Source organism: Strigops habroptila, chromosome 7 (assembly GCF_004027225.2).
Source record: "Strigops habroptila isolate Jane chromosome 7, bStrHab1.2.pri, whole genome shotgun sequence".
Lineage (NCBI taxonomy): Eukaryota > Metazoa > Chordata > Aves > Psittaciformes > Psittacidae > Strigops > Strigops habroptila.
This window is the reverse complement of record NC_044283.2, coordinates 33,022,368-33,041,295: the sequence shown is the minus strand read 5'-3', so window position 1 is coordinate 33,041,295 and position 18,928 is coordinate 33,022,368. Positions and strand designations below refer to the sequence as shown.

The 18,928-nt window shown below is 40.1% G+C and overlaps 1 protein-coding gene across 1 annotated transcript in view; it reads right to left on the bottom strand.

Moving 5' to 3' along the window:
* Positions 1–17,598, bottom strand: part of MTNR1A (melatonin receptor 1A) — a 52,154-nt gene extending 34,556 nt beyond the window's left edge. Inside the window, exon 1 of the mRNA XM_030493003.1 lies at positions 17,258–17,598. Coding sequence (XP_030348863.1) covers positions 17,258–17,450 — 193 coding nt within the window. The 5' untranslated portion in view covers positions 17,451–17,598. The remainder of the gene's footprint in view (positions 1–17,257) is intronic.
* Between the last annotated feature and the right edge of the window lie 1,330 nt (positions 17,599–18,928).

The window sequence follows — 18,928 nt, the reverse complement described above, 5'->3', positions numbered from 1 at the left end:
TCCAGTTCCTGGTACACAACTTGGTGTTTTACCTCTAGCAGTTTCTCATGTGCATATCTTACTATGCACTAGGTTCTCATCCACCCTAGACAGCTTACAGCTGTAAACAAAGATGTCTAGAGGATTGCTTGGCCAATCCTAGTGTTCTCTCTGAAGCCTCTACAATGATGTAAAGCACACTAAAAAGTGTGTAAGGAGCTTTACTCAGCATTATATGGAAAAGCTGAAAATAAATACTTTTTGAATGGAGGCTACTTAATCTACCTGATAGTACCCAATGAAGTTCTGCTTTGGCTTGAGTAGACAGATGTCTTCTTGAATAAGAAAATACCACAGCTTCTTATGGCTTGAAATTGAATTTAAATAGGCGAAGATCATTACAAGGGGGTATGTAACATCAGCTACAGCTGACTGTCACAGCTGTAGGAGTTGAGAACAATAACACCTGTTAAAGATCTGTTTGTTTGATTTAAAATACATTAAGGAGGAAACTACCAAACTCTATGGTGGCACAGATGCCACACTTTCACACAACAAACTGGGGGCAATGCCACTGCTATCAAAATCTACTGTGAAACTCTCAACTCAATGTAAAAAATCAGCATAGCTGAATTCAGTGGGGCAGATGGCTCTTGATTTTCATAGAATCCTATAATGGCTTGGGTTGGAAAGGACCTTAAGGTCACCTAGTTCCAACCCCTCTGTCATGGGCAGGGACACCTCAACCTAGACCAGGCTGCTCAAGGCCCCATCTAGCCTGGCCTTGAACACTGCCAGGGATGGAGCATTTACCACTTTTTTGGGCAACCTGTTCCAGCCTCACCACCCTCACAGTAAAAAACTTCTTCCTTATATCTAACCTGAACTTCCCCTGTTTAAGTTTAAACCCATTACCCCTTGTCCTATCGTTATGGTCCTTGATGAAGAGTCCCTCTCCAGCATCCTTATAGGCCCCTTCAGATACTGGAAGGCTGCTATGAGGTCTTCACGCAGCCTTCTCTTCTCTAGGCTGAACAACCCCAATTTTCTTAGCCTGTCTTTGTATGTTAGATAAAATATGACACTGAAGTGAAAAGAACAGTTTGAGATACTTAGTCCATTTGAAATTAATTTTGAAGACAAATATATCAGTTCATGTATTCTCACATACTGAGAGCATAGAAAATCTAAACATATGCAGCCAAAGGTATGCGGGTGTGAATTAAAAATGAAATTAGTATTGTAAGAGGTGCTGCTCCAGGCAGTATAAAAGATATGATGTAACAGGGATATATATTTCCTTTAGTACATGATATGCATTGTATCTATACTTAGATATACACACTAAAAAGAATTTCAGTCTGCCACATCTCTTACCAAACCATAATACAACTTATAGCCGTGACATACATCTGGAATGAATGATGAGCAGAGAATTCCAGAATACTGCTGTGATCAGGCCTCAAATAATAAATAATTGCATGAACCCAATTCCTAATAACTTGACTATCCGTTTCAACAGGGACCTCTTTTCTCGTGCTTTTGCAACGCTTACTACATAGAAGCTCAATCCATGACAGTGGCAGTATAGATTAGCATGAAATTGGTAAATATTATTCCTATTGCTATGTAATTTCATTTCTGTTCTCATAAACATAAGTCTCTTTCATCTTTTTCCTATGGTGTAGAAAATACTTTTTCAAATTAGCAGATAAGATTCACGGAAATGAAAACAAGAGACTGTTTCCAAATTTGTGCTTTCCCCTTATACTGGTCATGACAGTTTCAATATTTAAACCATCGCATAACAACAGAGGAACCACTCTAAATGCTTTTTAGAAAATCTCTGTTTGCAGTTTACATCTGTATTAACAAACCTCTGAGTCATGTCAGCAGCTTGATTTGTGGTTTACCCTCATACGACCACAGTGTTTCTATTCAGTTTCTTAAAGGACAAGATTTTTTCAGGAGTCTGTCTGATTTGGCGTTGCTTTTATGAGAGAGAATATTTGGCTGCTAGTCCTAGACTAGTATTTTAATGTAAGAAGTGTTTTAATTCTATGATCATATGCTTTTAAGTCAGAGTATCTTGTTATGTCTTAAAATTAATGTCAAAGTGAAAAATGTGTCAGCAGAACAGAAACTTTTGAGAAAGTTTTGATGTCTGCAGTTTATACGGAAAAGACTGTAACTGTAGTAGCAAGAATTGCTAACTTTTCTTGTAGCGATTTTAAAGCTGTGCCATGCCTCTATTTTGTGACTACTATGAAGCTGTCGGTAGAATTTTCGCATGTGTATCACCACTGTCAGCTGGTATTTCAACTTGCTTACAAGGACATAAACAACTTCATTAGCAGTTAAAAATTACAAGCTAAAGACAACCTGAATTTCTTACTGTAAATTTATTCATAGATAACCTGCAGCCTTCTGAACATGGTCATCAGACATGCTGGTCTTGGGAGAAAACAAACGCGGTGTAGGCTTGCTCAGCAAGTACAGCAAAGTGATTTTTTTGGCCAAACAGAGGGAGTGATCCCTGATTTCACACACGTACACTTCAAAACAATGCTAACTTCATTGATGTGTGCAATCTTAGCAAGGAGAAAAATGCAGCTCAAGCCCAACTCCTGCTTTCAGCAAAGTCCAGTATCTTCAGTGAAGTTTCTGATTTCAACAGAAATACATGGAAAAGCTATGGAAATGTGGTGGAAGAGATGACAACACTTATTTCACCTGGTAAAATGGAGATTGTAGGGCCAGCTCTGTGAGAAACATCATGAACTTTCAGAACTTGTGCAAGAAATGAGACAAGATGCATGCTGGGGCATATTAGACATTATTTGAAGTGTCATTTGAGTAGAAATATCCAAAAGCTGTATTTTCACTGAAACTAGGCAATAGAAGACAGAAAAGTCAATTAAACAGCATGGCTAAAGGGGCTGACAGAAAGCTAAAAGAATTCACATGAGCTTTTGAGCTTTGTATTATTAGTGACTAACTTGTGTTTAATTCAATGTGATCTTCATGATGTACCTAGATCAAAAGATATATAAATGGAGATAACAGTTTTAAATGGAATTATAAGGAAATGCCAGGAATAAAGATTTCTTGAAGGGAGGCCACTTAATCTACCTGGTAGTATCCAATACCTGTAATCCAGTAACAGGTGTTTAGTTACAGTTCTACTGAAAAGACTACCCTGTAGTGGAACCCAGCATATCAGGTGAATTACAGTCTCATGAACTCCACTACTGCTGCAATCTAACTGATGGTATGTTCTGGAAAAATTCCAGAAAAAAATAAACCAAACATCTTCTAATGTTTATCTTCATTGTATCATCTCATCCAAAAACAGCTGTGAAAACTTCAGTAGGAAATTGCCTCAATACATGATCATAAAAGAAGATCTAATTACGCAGTTCATTTCAAGGTAATTTTTTGAAAGTGTGTTGGACATATTCTCTGAATAAAACACTTTTGTGAACATAAGATGTTTAAAAGGAAGGATATTTGGAGAAAAACTCAAGTGTTCTTGCTAAGCCTAAATTTGCTAAACTAGGCATGTTCTGAACAAATGCATCCATGACTGAAATAAATCTAATTGTGCAGTGTCTGAAACTCTTTGAGGGGCTAGGAGTTTTCCTGAGCATTGTACATTTGTAATGGTTCATATACTCTTTTAAAACACACAAGTTTCAGAAAAATTCACTTTGGTCACGATACACAATACACACAGAAAGGGAAGAATCATAACTAGTTTGAATTTGTCATGACAAAGATCAATAGCACAGTCCTAAGGCACCCTTCCAACTACAATTTGTATTGAAGATCCTAACATAACTATTAAGAAATAAGAAAAGCCTATGCTTAACCACAAACATTTAAGATAAAATAATCAAATAGGGGGTGAAAACATATTAACTATTCTTGATAAGGAAGATAGATATTGCCAAAAAAAGTTGAAGAATCAGATAAACTGGGGATACTAGAAACATGGTATTACACATTTTTTCATATTCTTTTGGGAAAAAATTTAGCTATGGGACAGTGAACACTTTGACAAAAGACCCAAGAAACTAATTCACGGACATTATAGGCATCCCTGTAATAGCTAAGGATATGATACAAACTCACAGTGAACATGAGGATGCACTGAAGAAAGCAGTGACAGAATAGCAAGTTGGATCAGATAACATCGAGGACACAGTGACAGAAATCAAATGCACTAAATATATGCTCTCTCCCTGGAAAACTAATCCAATTGACAGAAAAGCTGCAGTCATAATCTGGTACAAAGCTCCTATATGGCACAGAAGTGCTGTGGAAGATTAAATTCCCTGTACAGTTATTTCCAATGAAGAATCACTGACTGCCTTGCTGAGACAAAAGACTGTTCCAGAATGAAGCTGGGAAATGCACACAAGAACATAACAAAGTACTGGAAAAAGTAAATTCATCAGCAAACCTGGGATGCTACACACAAGCCAGTACCATTCAAACAGTGTAGTCCAAAAATGGCTTAGAAACTGCCTTTTACAAGACTACAACAGTAGGTGTGATGGGAGACAGAGAGTTGTCATAACATAAGATATCCTCACCTTAGAAGAAATTACTTATCATTGCATATGCTTCAAAGAAATGTCAACAAGTATATAAATAATTGGTCAAAACACAACAGACTGTACTAAATTCCAGACTATATTTAATTTTCTTGGAAAATTATTGGTCAGAAGCCTGGCGGAATCAAGATGTCTTGAACAAAAGAACGGTTTCTTCTGGAAAGCCTCCTTTTGATAAGGATTATGATGGGATCTAGCACCATGCATAAGCATCTCTCATGGGTGGTGCAGAGGTATCCTTGAATAGTTGTGCTGTACTGCATGGTGGATTAAGAGAATTCCAAGTTGGAGCTAAAATCTAAGTTAAATAATTTCAGGGCAAATAAGTCAGGGTACTTATCAAAATCAGGATACTTATCAAATGGCACTAACTACCAAAAAAATCAACCCCAAATCTTCTAGGCTCTTCTTTTCCAGAAGCAAGAGAAATAAGAGAAAGCAAGAAAGAGAGAGAACAGCACCATTTTGAGGCTGCTAGCTGAATGACACCCTTTGGACTCAAGTCACCTTGAATGACTGAAAGTTTGCAGTGAGGCCCTTTCTGTCCACCATTAGTACTGTAATTACTGCAGCTGTAATCACTGCGTGGGGTGTGGGGCTTTTAATCCTAAGTATGGTCTCCAGTAGGACAGACTCCAGCCCTAAGCAAACATGTAGGTACACATGCAAAGACAGTAGCTTACTTCTAATAACTCCACACTTACACCTGTTGCTTTTAGGATTACTGCCTAATTAATGCCCTACTATAGCTGACAGGAATCTAACTTATCCAGTTATAACTGCATTCCTCACTTGTCAGCTCATCTGACTCTTTTCTTACCTAAGTAGAGGGTCAAAGTTTCTGAATATAGAAGGTATAATATTATTTTAATTTACAGATAAACATTAGACAGTCCTTTACTTCCAGTAACATTCCAATGTACTAAAAATGTCCATTTTCTAGTGTTTCTAGAAAAACATATTGGTCACATACTATATTTGTACTTATCAGATGAACATGTAGAAATGCTCCTACAAAATAATTTATTGAAATAATGTTAAGAAATGTCTTCAGAATGGGTTTTAGCTTAAATTAAACATATACTGGAACTGCCACCCAGTGCTACTACTGGAAATTCCATTTAATTCATTGGAACACATGTATAAGAGAGTAGACTAAAAAACTACACAAACAAATTCATGTTTTGGAGGTTTATTTGAAACAAGCAAGTTTCATGTTTTTGCATAAAGTAAGCAAACATTCTCTCCAGTCATCACAAGGAATGGGCAGCAATTGAAAAGACAGAAGCAGGTAAAATCTCTATAACATTTCAATCTCATCAACAGTTTTCTAAGTAAATATGGGAACAGGAGATAATAACTGCATATAAGCAAAAGATCTTAGAAATCAATTCACTGCTCTGGTGGTAGTCTATGAAGCCATCTGCACAAAAAAAACCGCACTCAGGCAGCTAGAATCCAGTAAGCATTCTGGCAGCGAAGCCCTGTCCCTGAAACAGCTTGAGAAAAGTAAAAGAGAAGACCCACTAGAAAAGCTTACAATGAAGGGATGCATCACCACTGTGAAAAATGGGATACCCTGGTACAAAACAAGTACCAGCAACAAGCAGACTGCAAATTCTGTGTCCACTACATTGCTCCAACTTACCTCACTTGCTTCTTTTTTTTTTCATTCATGTTTACATGTTTGTCAGATTCTGTCAAATATTTAGGGCACATTTAGATACTGATTGCTGCAAGCAGTATTAACAAGGTACAAGTGCAAGCTTTGTACAACTGTACAATCTCCCCTAGATTGTCACTAAGTATGCATTAGAAATTCTTACCAGGAATAAATCCAAAAGCAGCACTCAACCTCATTTTAAAATGCTAGTATTAATGTCCCTAAGAACAGTGCAGCATCTCAGTATTCTATTATTACAGAGTGTATGAAAAAAGCTTTCACTGGATATGTAATGAATCCCATAAGGGAGAGACCCAAGTCAGTAACAACTCTAAAACAAGAGCTTTTCAGACAAAATCTGGCAAATCTACCCTCAATGGAAAAAAGAAAAACAAAACCAAGCCCAAATAACTTCTGCAGCAAAAAAAATAACAAGGATAGTGCAAAGTTATTCTTCAATACAGGAGTGTCCATCTTCATGCTATCTTCAGCATAACACCCAGTGAGTATGGATCATCCAAAGAAAAAGTGCAAATGTATGATGAACAGAAGTACAACAGATTCCTAGGAACATCCAAAAATAATTGAACAAAAATGGGGATATTAGGTAGATACAAAATACAGTTGGAGGAGAGTGTCTATGAACAAGGCAAGTACTATGCCATAAAAACTACAAAAATCAAGGCAGATTTCCAGCAACCAACAAATTGTTCGTAGTTGACAATCTTATCAAGCACTGCAGAGATTCCTAGTAGATACACTGAATGCGCAAGAGAAAAAGGAATCAGAATAGCTGCAAAAAAACAAGAGTTTACAAAATTGTAAAAGAAGCTGCAAAAGAAATGCCCAATTATTCATTAAAAGCAATGTTCAAAAACCTTTACTGCAAAAAAAGTGCAAGAACATCTGACTGCATTTTGAGCTCTACATTAGGTATTTAATATATGCTAAGACACAAACTTGGTTCTGCTTTCTTCTCCATACTTACCAGTTTACAGAGGAGATTAAAAGCTGTTTTATCCAGCCTGATGAGGATTACTGTATTCACTCTGTAGCCCTGGATGCTTACATACAGAATAGTTAGAATGAGCTTGGCCAGTGAAAGCTGTGTTAACGTTTTATATCAGTGTTAACTCACTGATACAAAAATCCCTGTAGGAGCTGTCTCAATAAGCATGAATTACAGAAACACTGAAAAAGTTCTCATTTATACCATGAACTAAACCCACCACCTATGTCTAGATGGAGGAAAGACAAGGAAACATTACTGTCCTTCCTTTCTGTCAGACATACTGAATGTTGTTCTCTTACATACGAGAGACTGTCATTTCTAGAGAGAGAGTGTATACTCACAAGCAATATACAAAAATATGAGGTACAATTTACCAGTGGATGCTGCATTAGGAGGAAAAAAAAAAGGGGGGGGGGAGGAGGCAGGGACATGACGAAAAAGTACTTTCTGCAAAAATACCCAAATAATTAGAGGAAATATTTCTAGATGCATCTGTATTTGTAAATTCATAAACCCAAAATATACAACAAAATGAAACACCCTTTAGTATCAATACCTTCTGCAACATGGTAAAAACCGGTAGGATTTACATATACTTTAATATAAATGTGTTTCTGATATACCCAAGGCACAGCCAATGCTAAGAAAATCCTTAGCAACAGGTATTGAAACATGTTACATTATCAAGAAGAGAGAGTAAGACAGGTTTATGAGGTACTGCAGAGATTCTCAACAGTACGGTTCTTTAGACAAGAAAACAAATCAAAAAGAGAGCTGAAAAGATAGTGGTTGGAGATAGTCAGATTAATAAGAGAAGTTTCCAAAGGAACATCATACATGTATAATAATAGCGTATTTCACAACAGAAAAACCTGACAATGAGGCTATAGCAGCAAAATCCTAATTCTGAAATTTATTCTGCTTAATGAACACATTAAAGAACTGTGAGTTCCTAGAAAACAGAAGAGGACAAAGATAATGGATAAGGAAAAGGATAAACTGGTGTGATCTGACCAGAAAACTCTAGTACAAGAAACTGTCCTTGATCTAAGTAATGTAATTTCCATTTGTTAAACAAGCAAACAAAATATGTAGACGACAGCACTGCAGTACCAGATGGTCTCTTGTGTTTTCTTTATTGCCAGGGGTGTTATTGAAGCATCAATTCTGACTTAATAGCTTGCATACATACTATACATGAAACTGTAAGTGGCTTTTCCATGATGCACCCACCTCAGGACATACAGATCAGGCACTTACGACCCTCTTCTGCAGTCAGCTTTATCACAAGGCTGTCAGTGACCCAAGAAAAATCCTGTTCTGACTCCAAAGTTATGGCAAAGACTTCTCTGCTTACCATGCGTTAGGTTTAAGGCTGTTAGCAGTATAGCAGTCTTCTCACTCTTGGGCAACCGTTGCAGCCAAAAAAAAAGTGAAAGGACACAAGCACTGACCTTGGTAAGAGGTTTGCTATTGATTTCAATAAAAAAAAAAAAAATTTCACTTTTAGGGAAGGTATTTCCAAAGATGAGGCATACTCCTGGGGGCAGTGCTCTCTCACAGAAGGAGAAAGATTATTTTGTGAATAGACTAATAAAATTTGATGTCCACCTATCCTGGACTAGCAAAATGACCACCAAGAGGTAATGCTCTTATTCTCACTCATTACAAGAATTGAGAGATGCTAAGTAATGTTAAGTAACATTGATACTAGCAAAACCGGCAATAGCAAAAGCCTTTAAACTGACAGAAAATTCTTTCAGTCAGTGAGAATACCCTTCTTGAGTTCGAATAAGTAGAAAAAGGTGTAACCTTAAGGTGAAAGGTGATTCTGAAAGGATTTATACAAACACCTACTACACCTGGAAATTGGATTTGATGACTAAGAAGGTCCCTTTCAATCCTAAGTGAGAATTAATTCAGTAACAGACATTCAGGAAAGGTTTGGAGGTGCAATCTGGCATAATGGAAATGTCGTAAGTTGCAATTATGTGAACCTGCATGTTAGGTGCAGGTGTTATGGTACATTACAATACTTGAATTACAGAAGGCAGACCCCAGAGTTACACAGCCACAGATAATCTGGAGACATACCTTTAACGTAAACAATTATTATAATTAAGTAGTAACATACTAATGCAAAATAGGCATAAGCTGTCAATAAAAACAGGTGTGTGGGGGTTTTTTATTTATAGGCCATTCATTCTTCATCCAAAATGAAACAAAAATGCAAATGAAGTAACTGAGTCATTCGCATTTATAAAAACTTTGATTGTTCATAATATGTAAGTCCCATATTTTCAACAATATCCAGTCTCAAAATAAGTCTGGGGATGCTATTACTTAGGAAAAAACACCCAAAGAATGCTGAAGGAGGATAAAAAGGCATTGCAATTCTTAATTTTACAAGTGATTTTGTGATGTCTTACTGAAGAGGCAAATAGTGGCTGTTAATGAGGTAAATTTACATAAAGAGGTACCTTCCTTCCAATATCTCTAAAGAAAAAATGCTATATCCTAACTGTATTGGGCTGAAAGAATACTCTTTCACCTCTGAAAATGAAATAACTTCTTTTCTCACAAACACAGACAGGGAGATGAATGTGTCCTTAAAAACCAAGTAAGACTAAGGATTAGAAGACTGTTCCTCACTCAGTCTGGAAAACAGGAACATCAAATTAAATCCATAGCTACTACCAGAGGGAAAGAAAATTCATGATTCTTCCCCAAAACACTCACAAATATACGTATCTGCTGAAACTTCACTATGATGTGACTGGATACCAATTTTCAAGGCTGATCCCTGTATTCATGCCTATTCACCACTTTGGCCAATGGCTATAGATTTGGCCATCTTGTTTGGCTAAATAACATAGTACTGGCAGTTGCACTATAACCAGACTAGGCTAATATTGGGGTGCTGCTGAAAAGGCCAACTAACAAAAGCAGTGTTACTGACTGACCTCACACAATACCAAGCAGCAAGGGAGGACCTGACCTCTGTCAGCACAGGGGCAGAGTACTTTTGCTTGGTAACCTATCTCTGAAGACTAATTACTTTTGCTAACCTTGCATCTGCAACCCAAAGTCAAGGTGATGCAATATAAATAGACGTTGTATTTCAGCATCACGCATACACATCATGTAGAATGGGGTTTCTCTAGGCCTAGATGGAAAAATTACATATCCTGCCCCACTTACACAAAGGTAGCGAAATATTCTGCTTAAAGGTGTGGACAGAAAAACAGAATATTATTAATCTGACATAATCCATAAACTTTTCCAGCCGCTTAGTAGATATTTGAATAGAGAATTCCAGTGCTTGGTCATACAGAACACAGTTTGAAATCAGTTGCTTCTGTTCTCTTTTGTGTTTCAGTGAGCAGGGGACCTTGGGAGTTAGGGGAGATTACAGAATCTGAGTGAAGCATTGAAGGACTTTCTTAGAACTCTAGCAGTGGAGAAGACAAGGAGTCCTCCATGATCAAGAAAATCTACCCCAACCTTCTCCCCAAAACCCAGACAACCTAATTCAAGTCCCTAATTCAAATAAAAGACTCTATGCAATAATCAAGAGCTGCATTTTCATGATCATCTGTAAGGCAATAACTACTCTACAAAAAGCCTATCTAACTGTATGACCTGATACTATAGTCAATCATTTATAAAATGAAAAGAATGAGCTGAAAAGTCTTTTACTTTTGGTGCAAGGTGTTTCTTCAAGGAAGAGATATAAGTCTGCACTCTCTTTATGAATAGCAAACTTCATTAAAAAAAACTATAGGACATGAAACTTTGAACACTTACTGGCCAGTTATTACAACAAAACTACATAACAACTACAGAAGTCACTAACTAAAAGCTGTAAATAGACTTAGTGATTATACCTTAGTTTCTGCTCTACTGGAAAAAGAAAAGATTAACAGGTTTGCAGGATGCTTATCATCTGAATTAACTGGTATTGATAAAGTTGTTTAGTATATTCTATCCATTCTTAAAACAAAGATAATCAGACCTTTATTCTGTCATCTAAGCTAGGAACCTTGATTATTTTGCAGAACTGTAATATTGTCCATCTTTGCGACTTCAGGAGGGCTAGATTTTGAAAAAGCACTTCTTTAGTAGCAGCATTTGTATTATAGTCCCAAACATTACTTAACTCCACCTTAAATACATGTTTACTTGTTCATTAAATAAGAAAACATTAAAGCATTAACAAATTGTGTTCTGTTATCCTGAAGAATTCTTAGTAAGACTTGTTCTCCTAAAACAGAGATTGGTAACTGTTTCTCATGAGTGGAAAGTATGCAATTTAAGGCAGTTAACAGATGTAAGTAGAAGAAAAACTGCCAACAGCTAGTGCTTATTGAAGTTTCAAAATGAAACTGTGATGCATAACATTGAATTGACACTGCAACATTTTTATTACCCTGGGAAAGCAAGCCTTGTTGTACAAACAGAACAGACATTGTCATATCAGCACCGGATGCCTATTGTTGGTAGCATTTTCTGTGACTAAAATAGACTTGCTGATGATGTCTTCTACTAGAAAGACATGAGAAATCTATGTTACAACAGGACAGAAAAGTGGATGGTGTAAAAAGAAATAGAAAAAAGAGTAGAAGCAGATCAGAAATTGCTAAGGAAAATATTAAAGACAAAAAATTTTAATGAGAAAGGGAGAACCCATCCAAAAAATAATAACCTAAAAGAGACAGCAAATAGCATATTGTAAGCGTATCAGTAACATTGCTGGCACCAGCCAACTAGAAAAAGCAGTGCCTCTAAACTTCAGAATGCAGAATCTTGCAGTAAGAATAAATAGATGAGTTTGACAGGCATATTAGTAAGAATAGAGTATTAGTTATTTGAAATACTTATCTCTATGTTTGGTCACTGACAGCACAGTACACTTAAGATTTCTGAAGTGAATCTTTGATTCAGTAAAGTATTCAATCAAAACCAGTCTGAGTAACAGCTTTATTGAAACTGTAAATTTATGTTCAGTTCTGTTCAACATTTGGCAAAGTTCAGCATCCCCACTAGACATTTTCCCTCCTCCCAAATGGCTTACCATTCTTAATATTGGAAGTTTTTCATTCTGAAATAATGTTCATTGCCATCAACATCTCAGTTTTCATCAGAACCCTGAATCTGTGCTACAACTTAATCTTCTACAAGTTATCTCCCTTGAGTCAAATATTTGTCGGGCTACCCATTGTCTCTCGGGGCACAACAGGATGTCCAGGGACCACCTGTGACAAAAACAATGATTCCATTAGTCTGAATTCACAACAGGAGATTCATTTATTAGATAAAACAATCTTTCATAGAGCATTTAACATTAGCATTTTAAAAATAAAAAAATAAAAAAATAAAAAACCAAAACATCATCAAGAACAATCTTTTCCTGAAAGCACTGATGAGATCTCTAAATCAATCACGATAGTTCCATTCTTATATTTTAAATTTATATTCTAAAAAATGCTCTAAGAGAGGAATGCTCTTAGATTCTTATACTGGATTCTTATACTGCTCAAACCAAAACCCAGGGCCAGTTTGAAAGGCCTCCAAAATAAAATTCTTACTGATAGATCCCATCTCCCAATTCTGCAATGGGTGTACTATTAACAACCATGGGATTTAAGAAAAAAAAAAAAAAAGTCAAACAGCTGTGTTCCTTATTTCTTCTATACGTGATTTCACTGATCTTACAGATTTTGGTCAGAGATTACTCTCAAGTTCATTATTCTTTTGAACACCCATAGAGCTGTCTTTACAGAATTGTCTGGACCTAATGCAGCCAAGGCAGACTTAGAATACAAACATTGATTTTTCCTTTTTTCATTGCAATCTCATTCAGAGAAGTGGTTAACACACATACAAACAGAAGTTTGGGCATGGGTGCAGTGCCAGTGAATATAACTGTATGTTGCTGCTCTAGGACTTTGGGGCCTCAGCAATGTCTGACTTATCTGGCTTCTTAGTAAGAAAAACAAGCGTTTTAGCAACAAAACATTTGAGCCAAGGACATCGGAAACTGGGAAAAAGTACAAAACCCCAAATGCATTTAGCACATAACAGAGATGGGCAAGAAGCTGAATGCAGCCTTCTGCCCTGATGTGGTAGGTGCTATTTACCAGCTTGGCACCAGTCCCTGTGTTATCCCAACTCATGTCAGGTGTTAACAGACAGGACAGGCACAGAAGAGTGGGGGTGAGACTGCGGGTGGCTCCCTTCCAGCAGAGGGATCTGTTGGAGGGGTACTCAGGGCACCTTTGGACCTCAGCACATAAAGCGCTCAGAAAAAAGCAGCCCACCAGGCCAAGAGAACAGTTGCAAGAGGAAGACAAAGAGCAAGAGGTTTCATAGCACTCCAAAGAGCTTTCTTCATTGACCTTAAGAATGCTCCAGTCCTGCAATCACTGAGTACCCAAATCCCCCTGTCAAAGTGACAGGTGCACATTAACTGACATTTTAATGTCACGAGCAGTAAACTAACCTCCATAGCCAGACTCACAACTGCAACCTCACCTTGTTCTCGATGCATTGTTTTTCTTAGTGTGGGTAACAACAAAGGCATAAGGATACTAGCAGTCACTGAATTTGTGTGTAATATTACATAAATCACATTAGATGATCTCTTCAGATTTCTGAGATGCTCCAGTGTTCATAGTTTCAAGTAAAAACTCCACCTGTTGCAAAAAGTACTAGTAGCTCTTTAATCCACCTTCCCCAAGGGTAGTTATTTCATCTTTACAGATTGGAATTGTTGAATGACCTTTTTTCTCATCAATGAGTGTTAGTGATGGAAAACAAGACACATTAGAATGACTTATGCCAAACTTCCTGAAGTGAGCTATTCTCACTCTTTTTAAAATTAGATATTAAAGAAAGCACATCAGTTTAAAGTCCAAGCTGCATGAATGTGCTACCAAAATATGGGCATTAAAATCCTTATGCCTTGATTGTTTCCCTTGAACTTTGTTTCAAAGTTAGAAGATCACAGACATCATAAACCAAATTCAGTCTTTGTGTAGGCCAGCATTAAGTTGCAGCTGTTCCTGTCAGGACTGAATTGGTGTCAGGCACCTGTTAAGCCACCATAAAAATATCCCAAACCAAAACAGACCAGAACTATGAAACTCATTACAAGTCAAGTACATTAAATAAAAGAGGATCCTACCAGTTGCATCATCAGCTTCTGTGTCTAGAAGAGCATCTACTGAAGCCATGCTTGTGACTATGAAGGAGTCTGTAGTATCAGACACTCCTCGCTTGCTGAGACAAACTTCTTTGAGATACTGACTTCTCTGCTTTGATCAGTGTCTTTAACTAACCTCCTGACTGTCAGGAAGGTTACACCACATGTTGGGAAGACTTCCTAGGCCTTCCTACTATTCCTCAATGCACTTTATTTAATCATAAGTCCACAGGTAAAATTTGTAGTTATCTTCAAAAATATTATGTAATAGAGAGTGGGACAGAGATGCAAGATGTTTTCCCCCACCAAATCCACCTTTTTGGTAAAGTGTTAAATATTCCTTATTTCTGTTAGTCCTTTCTTGCAAAGAAGGAAGAAAGTCTTCAGTGAGATATATTTTCTTCAGGAGGTATCTTCTGTTCCTCCCTGACCTTTTTCCAGTAGAATTTTCATCCTGTGTTCTTTTTCCTCAATAAATGTGCCAGCAAAATACTTAATATAGGTTGTTGTAAATTCAGAAGTTTTTTTCTTATTACAGTTCTGTAAAAAGCTGTAACTGTCTTTATAAATAGCAAGTTACAAATTAGTTGTATGTATAAATCAGGTTTTTTTCAATGTACACTCTTCCTGAATAATCTGAGTTAGTGTAAACAAGGCTTAGCAAACTTTCTTCTTCACAGTCAAAATATTAGGCCAGGATTTCCTAAATACTTATGCCTTGTCATAATTTACTTGCCTGAGTAACCCCTTCTTAATTCAATGCCAAATTTAATAGTGGTGCTCACATAAGTAAAGTTATGCCCAGGCACAGGTTTTTGCAGAATTAGTCAAAACCACTTTGCACATCTTTTTGTAGCTTATTAATTATGTTCTTTCCAAAGTTTTCTTTTATCCACATACTACATAAAATTTACTCTGAAAAAGACTTTAAAACTTTTTTTACTAAAACAGGCTATAAACTATTTCCTATCTTGTACCAAGTATCTCCTTGTTTTAAGTAAGCCTGAATTTCAGAGGGTAAACTAGTATCTAGTTCATTTGCCAGTCTAAAGTAATTTCTGTTCAGAAGAATGCTCTATTCTCCTAGCTGTAGGAGATAACTGTTGCCAGTTTGCTGCAGTTCTTAACAGCCACTATGACAGAAAAGGTAAGAACAAGAAATGCAGTAAGAGTAAGCCAGTGAGCATGTGTCAGGATTCAAGAGGGATTACATGAGATCCACAGCAGAGAATATGCACATGCGTAGAGCCCAACAATTCCCTTATGTTTCCAGAAAACAGGCACCGTGTTTATTTCAGACTTATTACCAGACACGTCTGTATTGCAAACTCCCCAGAGAAGTGCTAAAGTATATATTTAGTAATTAAGGGGGATGAGAGTATCACCCTGTCCCCCGGAGTAACCCCATTAATACGCCTATCTCAACCCTTTCTCCTTCCATCTGGAAACCTCCCAGGTAATAAAGGTGATCAAGTACTGGGTTGGAGTTACAGTCTGATTGTCCTCTCCAGTATATAACATTGCAGTGTGTAACCCTGCCAGCTCCAGTGAATGAAATTTCTGTCAATGAAAGGAGGAAGAGAATACAGCTTTTAGAATTTACGTAGGGAAAAAAAAAAAAAATCTATCAGTCTTTGTTTCTGTGTGTTGGCATGCCACTATGGCTGAATAAAACTGAAACGTACAATCCATTTTAATTACCTGACTTCCTGACCTTAGAAAGTTATGCATGCCACTGTTTGCCAGAGTTCAATACCAGCTACCTTTATTATGCTAGCTTACAAAGCGTGAGCTCAAGTTCCTCCTCAGATGAATTTTAAACCATTAGCTAGTGAACTTAGTGGAGTTGTAATGAAGAGCTTGACAGCCAGTTATGAAAAAAATAAAAGCAGCATCTCAATCATCACGGAGTGAAATTCTGCTTTCATTATAAATGCAGCTCCCCTCACATGCTCCTGTAGTTTTGTCAATGAAAGATGCACAGGCCTTTTACAGCACAGATCTTGTACACGTGCGCAGCAGCTGGTCTGACATGATATAGCAGAATGAATCTGAAGAAGTTCCTGCCTGTCTCACCAATAATCCATGAACTAAGAGGGATTTACTCAATAGACCACCACAGATTCTATCCTGTCAAAATTAGAGATTTTTTTTTTTTTAAGAATGTGCCTAAATCTGTGTTCTGTCGGATGTTTCCCATTCCCCAAAGACCTAGATAGGAAGTAGGAGGCGAACACAGAAAATTAAATGTCTTGATTTTTCTTGTTGTTGGGATTTTTGGGGGGATTTTTTTTTCTTATGAATCATGCATTGCCTATAACTTAATATTTGCTTGATTTGAACCTCCAACCACAGTACTAGTTACTGGAGACATTTCTGTAACTCAGAGAAAATCAGTCAGAGGAATAGCATGCAGCATGCGCAGGCACACACACTGTATGCCACAGCAGCATCCCCAGTGCCGTGTCTGAATTTCATTCTTCAGTAAGGCTTACTTGTCTCTTTTTCTAGGTGGGAACTGTCGGGAGCTAAAAATAGCACCACGATTCGGTGGCGGGCGCTAAAAATACCCTTACCGGCTCGATCACCGACTCGGAATGAAAGCTACAGCCCTTGGCGCCTGTCACAGCCCATAACCGCTGGCTGGGGATGGAGGCAAAGAGCGCCCAGGCCGGGAGTTCCGCGCCCAGGCAAAGTTTCACTGGCAGAGTCCCCAGCGCTATACCCCACAGCCACGGCCCCCGTCGCGGGCGGTCCCCCGACCCCCCACCGCCCCTTACCCGCGTTCCTCAGCTTCTTGTTGCGGTAGACGGAGAGGATGACCAGGAGGTTGCCCAACAGGTCCACCACGATGGTGAAGATGAGGATGGCAGCCAAGGTGGAGGTCACCCAGGGAGGGCGGCGCGGGGCGCCCTCGGACGGCGGGTCCCGCGGGAGGACGGAGCTGTTCAGTTCACTCCCGTTCACTCTCATCCTGCTGCCGAGCCACAGCCTCCCAGGGAAGGGCCGGGGTCAGGTCGGGGCGGGGGTCCCAGCGGGTGTCCCGGCCGCAGCCACCCGCCCACCCTATGACGGAGCGGGGCTGGCGGGAGCTAGCGCTCCCCCCTCGGCCATGGCCACAGCCGCGGCTGTCTGTCGGAAGTTCCAGTTCCGCTGGGGGACACTTTTATACCCTGCCCGCGCCTCCCGCCCCGCCCGCCGCCGCCACCGCTGCCGCCAGGTGACACCGGCCCGGCACGTGCGCGGCCGGGGGTTCCAGCTGCCGCCAGGGGGCGGCAGCGCAGCGCCACAGCGCCCCCCCGTGGCGCTCGCGCGGCGCGGCGGCCCCGTTCCATTCGCAGGTCTGCTCTGCTTCTTCCCCCCCATTCACAGTCCCGGCGCCCATTCACCGCCGGCCGCTCCATTCACGGGACCGCGAGGGGCATCGATGTGCTCTGCTGTCTGCGGTTATGTGACTCTCAGCGGTCGAGGCTATTTTTAGCTCGCCCGGTTAATGCCGTATCTTAATTAGGTGCGCGTTGAATTCTGCTCCCCCCTCTCCCTCCCCTTCCCCCGTCTTTATTTAACATCGCACTCGCACGGGAACGTGAGAGCGGCGAGAAGCCCCCTGCCGGGCAGCGGAGCGGGGCTGCTATAAAAAGCTCCTCGCGATGCCGCGCTCGCTGCGGGCGGGGGGCGGCTGAGGACTCGTGTCCCGGGAGCGCCACGTGCTGCCGCTGCACGGGATGGAAAAAGGCGGGGGGAACGCGCCACGCCGGTATCCCGCACCATTTCTCCACCCCTTTGGCAGCGTGGGGGAGCCGGCCGCCGCATCTGCGAGCCCTGTGGGGTCTGGCTCCGCGTTTCGCCCAAAAGCAGCGCAGAGGGAACAGGGAGCCATTGCCTGGCCGTGAGGAGGGACGGGCTGGGAGAGCGGGGACCACCCCTTCACCGCCTCGGACGGTGGGTGTTCCAGTAAAAAACCCCAAAGGCACTTTCTTCGGACTGTAATAACGTCACTGAATCTTCTCGCTGGTGTAGAGCTGTTTAAAACATCTGAGCAAACTGGGCGTAGGAATTACTCTTCCACTCAGGACGGCGGGCTGCCAGCGCAGAAGGCAATCCCCACTGTACCCAGCTACGCGCGGAGCTGTGGCCACCCGAATCACTGATTGGGATACTGCGGCTCGGGGTACACGAAACTACCGCGGCGGTGGGGGCTTGGGGCAGTCAGCAGTAGGAGCAAGGGGCTCGTCCCGGGGCGGCGCAGGTTCCGCGGGGCGCTGCGGAGCGCGGGACAAGGAGAGGCTCCTGCTGCTGCCGCCGCCAAGTCGCGATCCTCCACCTGCGCCGAACTGCTCGGCGGTTGCTGTGCGTGCTTGTAATGGCAGTCCTTGATGATGAATAATTAAAGCCACCGATATGAAGGCTTAAGAAACGTTATGGCCAACGGTGACTGCACCGGCCACGAT